This window comes from Protobothrops mucrosquamatus, unplaced genomic scaffold, assembly GCF_001527695.2.
Source record: "Protobothrops mucrosquamatus isolate PMUCROS unplaced genomic scaffold, P.Mucros_1.0 scaffold95, whole genome shotgun sequence".
Taxonomy (NCBI): domain Eukaryota; kingdom Metazoa; phylum Chordata; class Lepidosauria; order Squamata; family Viperidae; genus Protobothrops; species Protobothrops mucrosquamatus.
This window is the reverse complement of record NW_015386470.1, coordinates 1,924,567-1,933,757: the sequence shown is the minus strand read 5'-3', so window position 1 is coordinate 1,933,757 and position 9,191 is coordinate 1,924,567. Positions and strand designations below refer to the sequence as shown.

Here is a 9,191-nt window from a genome sequence, read left to right as displayed (position 1 = left end):
CGGGGGATTTTGGGGGCCTCTAGATACTCCCATGTAACACCTCTCCTGCGCGAGCTGCACTGGCTGCTGGTGGCCTTCCGGGTGCGCTTCAAGGTGTTAGTAACAACTTTTAAAGCGCTCCATGGCAATGGACCTAGGTATTTGCAAGACCGCCTCCTACCAAATATCTCCCTTCGACCAGTCCGCTCCCACAGAGAGGGCCTCCTTAGGGTGCCGTCCGCCAGTCAATGCCAGCTGGCGACCCCCAGGGGGAGAGCCTTCTCTGTGGCAGCTCCTGCCCTCTGGAATGACCTACCCCCCGACCTACGTACAACTACGGACCTGCGCCTCTTCCGCCGAGCCTTGAAAACCCATCTATTCCACGCGGCCGGCCTGGCGTAGTTTTGATTGGGCTTTGCTAGGGGTTTTATATGGGGTATTTTAGAGCAGGCTTTTTATTCAATATTTATTGTGATTTTTACTATTGCCTGTTCACCGCCCTGAGTCCCGTAAGGGAGATAGGGCGGTATATAAATTTAAATAATAAATAAATAAATAAATTTTAACCAAGCAGAAATTATTGCACCTGAAATAAGGTTTTCCAGCAGTAGTTCAACATAAAACAAGGATCTATGTTTTGCATGTGATCCCAAAGAACTACAGTATAACTGTAGAGTACCAGTTTTAGAGATTATGTATGTGCAGAACTAGCTAGAATGAATTGCTCCCATATATCCCAAAATTAATGCTACATTTTGTTTCTTAAAATGTGTAAAAGCTCTGGGGTGTCACAGAATAACTTTACATTATTTTGAATCTATTGTTTAGCACTTAGAACATGAAAAAATTTGCAGGAGTGCCCATTTTGTGAATATTTTGCTAACCCTGCATTTTCAGTAGTTTTCTATGTGTTCGTTTTAATTGTTCTCTGCTATAGTGAATACTAGAAACATGTTCTTAAAATTATAAAGACTCCATAAAATACTGTTTTTAATTATGCTTTATTAAATTTCTATAAAGAATTATACGTAGACACACAGACACAATTGGAAATAAAATAGGGAGGAGCAAATTACAAGGGATAAAGGAAAAAGGAGGAGAAAGAAAATAAAAACAGAATAACCTCTGACTTTCTTCAATACAGTTACAAATATAAAATACATTAATCTTTTGATCTTAAATTCAATAATGCACAGTATTTCCATAAACAATTCTAGTTGTCAAATCCCCAAATTATTTTTTTATAAGAATTTTATTAGTTTTTCTCTTACACACATATGTTAATTTTTCAACCAGCGTGCTGTCTGGATTCAAAAACGCTAATACATAATCAATTCCTAATCCTTGGTTCTTTCCTCTAACCATTTGTAAAATAGCTCCCAGATTTGGTAGTATTCTATTTCTTCTTTATATTTCAATCTCATAGTTAATCTGTCCATCTCTGCGCATTCCAATATTTTTTTAATTACTTCTTCCTCTGGTGGTACTACTTCATTTTTCCAATATTGCACGAAGACTATTCTTGCTGCTGTTATGACGTGGAAAGCCAAATATAAACTTTGTTTATTAGTCTTTTCTGGCATTATACTTAGTTAAAAAAAGGTTCAGGTTTAAATTCCCCATGTTTTCCCAACATTTTTTCTAACCAAACATGTATCTTTTTCCAATAAGCCTTTGCTTTACCACATGTCCACCAAATATGATAATACGTCCCTAAATTATGTTTACATTTCCAACATCTATCTGACATATTTTTAAACATTTTTGCTAATCTTGCTGGTGGCAAGTGCCATCTATAAAACATTTTATATAAATTTTCTTTATACGAGGTTGACATTGTCAATTTATAGTTTCTCTCCCATAATTTTTGCCATTTTTCTAGTTCTATGTTATAACCAAAGTTTTCTGCCCACCTTGTCATTGTTTCTTTAACTTGTTCACTTTCCATCTCCAAAATTAACAAAAAATTATACATTTTCTTAATTAATTTCTCATCAGAAATTAACAATATCTTATCAACTACAGTTTGTTCTTTATAAAACCCATGCATTTTCACGTCTTTTTCATATCTATTTTGCATCTATAGATGTGCCCACCACGACAGGTTGATTTTCCTGATTTTCCAGATTTTTCAATTCTTGTCTCGATCTTAAAGTCCCATCAGTATTTAGAATATCTCTATATGTCCAAATTTTTTCAAAGTCTACCAAGTTTGGATGTAAAAAACCTTCCATCGTTGATAAAATCCCAAAATTAATATAGCATTTCTTTCACTCTCAAGCAAAAAGTCCAAAAGTTGTTTCCGTGTAGAAACAAACTAGACAAAGTCTTTTCTTTAATCAAAGTAGTTAGTTTTGTCATCATCCAATTCCATTAATTTCACCATCCATAATATACTGTTAAAGCCAACAATTCCAGTCAGCAGTTATTTTTGGATCAGATCCATGGTTCCTTTGACGTTTCCTAAAATATTTCTTGTACTTTCATATATTTTTCCATATATTGTCCTTTCAAATACCATTCCTTTTGACTTTATAGGCTAAATATGGGCAGAAGGAGAACATTGTGGGTTGGGGAATATTGCTTAATCCATCTTAGTTTGATTTTTTTTCAGTCATTCCTCTTCTCATACCAACTTACAAGGGGAAATAATTTGGGGTAATAGCAAAAAAAAAGAAAGATGTATATACAATATAGGAGGATTTATGTTTACCAGAAGGGATTTTTTTAAAAATTACATTTTCTTTCCACTGATGCTTTTTACAAATATTTCTTGATCTCCATATTGATGATCTCAGGAACAGTTAAAGTGATAACTTTACTGGCATTAATATACAAAATGTTCCCCTAGTCCTGTGCCTAATCAGACTTCTGCCCAGAGGAATTAAATCAGCATAGCTGTATAACCCCAGGTTGGGGAAAGCTATTACAGGTCATGAACATAGGCAACCAATTCCATGCATCTGCAGTTCATTTATTTTCTTTGACTTTTTAGGTCTGTAAAAGAACTCTGGAAAGACCACACGGAAATTGAGGTAAATTTTCTTTTAGAATTTGTCAAAACTGCATAAAAATCTTGTATGTGTAAATATTTTCTGAGGCATTAGAGAAAATAGCATGGTCTTTTTCAACTTCAGACCACAGATTTAAAGCAACCATTAAAAAAGTATTACATACTAGGAAAACCCAGTAAGTCTTGAGATCATTCTTCTATAGTCTGATGCCTCCCAGTTATGTTAGACTTCTCTACCTCCCTTTCTCTTTAGCCATTGGCCATTTTTGAATAGGGGTGTTGGAAACTAAAATCCAATATATTTGGAGGATGCTAAATCAGTAAAGATGGCCTTGTTGCGAATGCTGCCTTTATGGATATTTCAAAATGAAGAACAGACATTTCCAGATTGGGAAACTATTCTTTCCTTTAAATAATTGTTTTAAGTTGGATATCAGATGCTTGTGAGCAAAGATTTGTGGTGTCTGCAGAATATCTTTTGCAGGGGAAGAGCAGAAGCTGAAATAGAGGATGAGATTATAACTTGCGCATTTCTCGTGTCTTACTATACAGCTACATAGATAGACCTGTTTATTTTTCTTGTACTCATGTTGTTGCTCAATGAAATTTTCTGTGTGACAGATAGTCCTCACTTTACAACCACTACTGGGACCAGAAACTCCATGACTTAAGTGGCATAGTCATTAACCGAAAGATCACATGGATGAGCTGGACTTTCATCATCCCCACTGTGGTTGATAAGTGAATCACCCCAAGTGGTTAACTAAGACATCAAATGGCCGTGACTTATAATTTCAGTGCTGGCTTCCCCATTGACTCTGCTTGTTGGAAGCCAACTCTGAAGGGCACAAATGACAATTGTGTGACCACAGGACACTGTGACTGTCACAAATGCCTGCCAGTTTTCCAATTGCAGAACAACTGAAGTTTGATCACGTGGCTTTTGAGATTCTACAACAGCTATAAGTATAAGTTTGTACTTATACGTTGCAATTGTGAATAGTTGCTAAACAGAGCAGTCATTAAACAATTACTATCTGCGCAGTTTAGCATTCTCAAGAATGTATTGGATAAATACTTATTTGGTAACACCATGTGTTTCCTAGTTGAACAATAAATCAGGAAAATATTTTTTGTTCTAGAAAAAGAGCATAAAATGCTATTGTATTGCAAGTCAGGCCATGGGATAATCTGGTAGCCTCATCTCTCTCAGGTTATCACACTGAGGCCATTCCCTGCCTTATTAAATTTAGCATTTCTTGTAAGGGAATCCACTGTTGAGTTGGTAATATTGGGGGGAGGGGATTTTCTATCCAGCGCCACAGTGCAGTTTGTCTTTTACTGTGGAGATGGGGAGAAAAAGACCAAATTTTGGACTCAGTATTTTCAGAAGGGAAGCCTGGGATCAGGTAGATTTTTGCTTTAAGATTTTGTTAATTTTGCCTCAGTTAACAGTTCAAATCTAAGGAAGCTATTTTACATTTTAAAACAGTCTGATTTAAGGGTTGAAAGAAAGAAAATACATTTACACTTAATTCCCAGGAGACTGGATACATGGTGTTCATTCATAAAGTCGTTGCTCAAAGAATAGCAACTCAAAACCTTTGCTGTGCTATCTGTCCTCTTGTACTTATCAGATGCTGCTGTATTTCTGGATGCCAGGTTTTATTCATTGAAGAATAAAGGTAGCCGTGATATGTAAATCCCTCTCTTATCATTAGGAATACTGCAGAAAATTCACTGAAGAATGGAAACAACTGGAACTGGATGTACTGCTTTGTCCTACTATGGGTCCTGCTTTTAAGAGTGGGTCTTCTGGAAGTCTACCAGGTACTTAAAAAAAAAAAACTTGGAAAACTGAGTTTTAAAAAGCACATTGTTATCCTTTAGATCCCATGGTGAGTCCTATTCTTTTTTAACCACATGTGAGTAAATCCTAGGGCTCTGATGTGCTTTGATGTTGGACAAAAAATTCATGGGGTGATGCAAAGGGGGTACAACTATGATGCTTATTTGCAACTCTTTGAACCGAATGCACCTTTTCTATGGCTGTACTGTGCCTAGGAAAAGGGGTGGCTGCTTTAAGGAGCTTGCAGTTTTGAATCTGAAGCATTTCACAACCCTAATATATTCCTGTTATGGATCTTGCTACATTCCATCGTGGCTTATACAGTGAGGGGAAAAAGTATTTGCTGATTTTGTACATTTGTCCATTGACAAAGAAATGATCAGTCTATAATTTTAATGGTAGGTTTCTTTTAGCAATGAGAGACAGAATAACAACGACAAAAATCTAGAAAAATGCATTTCAAAAAAGTTATAAATTGATTTGCATTTTAATGAGTGAAAGAAGTATTTGACCCCTTTGTAAAACATGTCTTAGTACTTGGTGGCAAAACTCTTGTTGGCAATTACAGAGGTCAGATGTTTCTTGTAGTTGGCCACCAGGTTTGCACACATCTCAGGAGGGATTTTGTCCCACTCCTTCTTGCAGATCCTCTCCAAGTCATTAAGGTTTCGAGGCTGACGTTTGGCAGCTCGAATCTTCAGCTCCTTCCCTCCACAGGTTTTCTATGGGATTAAGGTCTGGAGACTGGCTAGGCCACCCCAGGACCTTAATGTGCTTCTTCTTGAGTCATTCCTTTGTTGCCTTGGCCTTGTGTCTTGGGTCATTCGATCAGCCTTCACAAACTAATAACCGTTCATTCTTCTGAGAATACATAACTACAATTTTTGTGACAGTGCAGACAGTATTTCTAAAATTCTTCTTAAATAGATTGTAGACTTTGGGAATCTAATTTAACAATACAGTTTCTAAGGTAGTCAGATGATCATCAGCATCCAATTAACCAGTGGAACAACCTGCCTCCAGAAGCGGTGAATGCTCCAACACTGGAAGTTTTTAAGAAGAGATTGGACAGCCATTTATCTGAAATGGTATAGGGTTTCCTGCCTTAGCAGGGGTTGGACTAGATGACCTCCAAGGTCCCTTCCAACTTTATTATTATTATTATTATTATTATTATTATTATTATTATTATTATTATTATTATTATTATTATTATTATTATTATTATTATTATTATTATTATTATTATTTAGCCTCTAGAATAAAATTGTTTTGAGTGTCCTTTTAAAGAGCAGAAAGTTACAGACAGCACATAACACTGTAAACATGAAACCTTCTGTGTCTGAACATTTTTAGTTGCTTGAGATTGGCTTCAGTTTTTTCAAATACGGTAATTTTCTCATCTGTAGAGTGGGGAAGAGATATGTGTGATCAGAGTTACGAAGTACTGTCTTCGTTGTACTGTTAATCATTGCAAGTTGCTCAAGAGAGCTGGGTAGCCATTTAATGTGCCCTGTGTTTTTTGTCTGTACAGAGGTCATTAGTAATTACATATTATATAACTTCTTGGACTTCCCTGCTGGGGTGGTACCAGTTACAACAGTGACAAAGGAGGACGAAGAGGAGCTAAAGAATTTCAAAGGACACTACAATGATTTGGGGGACAAACTCTTTGCAAAGGTACTTGGAATTGCCTCATGACAGTGCCTAGCAGCATTTATAGGTAATCCTCAAGATTCGACCACAGGGTAGCCTGTCCATTATGGTCACATGTCATGATGGCCATGAAGCGAGATGGCCTCACTTAACAACTGCCTCCCCCTGTTCTCTCTGATGCGGTTGTTAAACAAAAAGGCAGGTTGTTAAGTGGAGCACGGTGTGCTTTAGGTATGGAGGACTGTCTGTCAGGGCCCACTTCAAAACCTCATCCTAAGAAAGCAGAACTCATGGAAGCAGTTTCTTCCAAAAGGAACTTTTATTAGGAGAAGCTGATAGCAGGCATGATAGGCAGGATCTGAGGGTTTTTCTGCTCAGATCCATAGGTTAAAAGCAAACCTCAGCCCAATAGTTCCTCCGGTCAGTTTGAATGGGCCAATCCTCAGGTGTTAAGTCTGTTGTGGGAAAAGAGCTGATAACACCGGTCTTTCCCAGGCTCACAGCAATGTTGTTGGGTCTTCACACCTTCCCTTCCAAAAACGGGAAATAAGCCAGATGGTCGGAGGAATATTCCTTTCTCACCCCAAGGTAACCTCAAGGGAGAGACAGTTCAAAGAGCAAATATGCAGAAACAGCAGAAGGGATACATTGTAGCAATAGAAAAAACAAAGAGACAGCCCGCAGTGTCTTCCCCCCTCCCCTTCAGGAGTATGGCAGAACCCAGAGCAATGAAGTAAAAAAGAAATAGAAAAGAGTCCCCATTAATACTGTATGGGTTCTGACACTGCTCTGGGTCTCCCAAGGTCTTCTCCAACCCTGAAACACCCACATTTTGTGTCACCACAAGGAACTGTGGGAAAGCTGAAAATGGCAATACCTTCTGAAGGACAGCCATATGGCCGGAAACACGTGGCCTGTCCTTTTCCCCCCAACATGAGGCTCAGAGAACTATAAAAGATAAGGATGTGATGGATGACAGGCGTGTGGGGAGTAGTCCAAGGCCTGCAGGGTCCCAGTGGAGCAGGATGGGGGAGAGAGAGAAATGGGGGGATGCTGTAGAGTCCCTGCAGTCAGTCGTAAGAGCTAATGACTGTAGGGGTGCTGCAGCAGCCGTAAGTTCGAAAGCGGGTTGTAAGTAGCTTACAGGAGGTGTGTTGTAACTTCAACGGTCATTAAGTGATCGTCCTTATCTCGAGGACTATCTGTATTTGACGCTTGCTGTAAAAAAACTGCTTTCTTTATGCTGTCCTTGCAGGCAGTGAAAGAATCTGTGGGGCTCCCTGTGGCTGTCCAGTGTGTGGCTCTGCCCTGGCAAGAAGAGCTCTGTCTCCGGCTCATGAAAGAAGTGGAGAAGCTAACCGGGGAAAAATCAAGGAAACAATNAACAATAATTATAGGGTTAAGCTTCACACACTTTTCATTAAAATGTTCAGTGCCATTCTAACACAATAGATATAAAAATGTACCAGGTCTGAAATAATGAAGTTGAAGTTTTTGACGTGCTTTTGGAATCAGAGTGTCTGTGGATGGAACAGATAGGAAACATTTGAGGAATTGATTTTCTCTGGCAATTATGTACATGGATGAACAGAAAAATCGGATATCTGATTGTATACTTGGGTATGATATTATTCTAGTCCAAATGTATTAATAAAAATAAACATTTCCTAATCTTCCCTGAGCAGAGGTGAGAGTATGTTTCTCAGTTGTTCAGCAATTTAGCAATATATTAATTTTCAAGTGGTTTTAAGTTTGAAAATGAATAACTCTTGGCATCGATTAAGACAGGCTGAAGTCCACACATTCTTTTTCTTGGACCAGTTTTTTAGGTTCCTAAAGCTCACTACAATTCAGCTAAATGTATTTGCTCAGTTTGCTGCTAATACAACATTCTTTTCTGGAATTACAACTTTTTGTGAAACAATGGCATGGCTCTATAGAACAATGACTTTTCCTCCCAGTTTTACATATCTGCAGCAAGCCTACCGTCCCTTCTTCAGTTCCTATCTGATCATGTTTCTGCCCAATTTTCAGTTTTCCTCCATTCAATACACTGGAGGCCTATAAAAGCAAATTGCAATATGAATAAATAATCCCTATTTATTAGATTATATATCCTTTCTTTCTCCTGAAACACAAAACAGTATATATAGCATTTCAATTGTTATAACAACTCTTTTGAGGTAGATTGAGTTGAGAAGTAGTGATTGACCCAAAGTCACCCAGTGAATTTCCAAGTTGTGCAGTTGAATCCAGTCTTTGTGATCCGTTTGAACATCCAAATCCACACTAAATGTATCATTTCCAAGCCAAGTCATCCAAATAATATGTATACCTCCCTCACTCCCTTCCTTTCATGCAGGCCTTGACATTTCCCCATGATGCCAGACATTATCATTGGACAAACAATGTTAAAATGGATGGTACTTGTACCAATAATAGATCCCAAAAGAATTTGTAGAACTACTGGAAAAAGACACATTTTGTCACTGGTCTTTCTCAACTGATAGTGTGCCATTGCTTAATACACTATGAAGTCTGTATCTGAATTTCCAACTTCTCAGGAGCGCTAGATATAATACTATATCACAGTTATTCTAAGGGGTTGCCATAAAGAAGGGAGTCAACCTATTCTCCAAAGTATCTGAAAGCAGGATAAGAAACAATGGATGGAAATTAATCAAGAAGACAAGG

The 9,191-nt window shown here is 37.9% G+C and overlaps 1 protein-coding gene across 1 annotated transcript in view; it reads left to right on the top strand.

Moving 5' to 3' along the window:
• Positions 1–7,941, top strand: part of LOC107284480 (fatty-acid amide hydrolase 1-like) — a 9,584-nt gene extending 1,643 nt beyond the window's left edge. Inside the window, exons 3-6 of the mRNA XM_015812544.1 lie at positions 2,975–3,014; positions 4,714–4,822; positions 6,376–6,521; positions 7,753–7,941. Coding sequence (XP_015668030.1) covers positions 2,975–3,014; positions 4,714–4,822; positions 6,376–6,521; positions 7,753–7,941 — 484 coding nt within the window. The remainder of the gene's footprint in view (positions 1–2,974; positions 3,015–4,713; positions 4,823–6,375; positions 6,522–7,752) is intronic.
• The last annotated feature ends 1,250 nt before the right edge of the window (positions 7,942–9,191 follow it).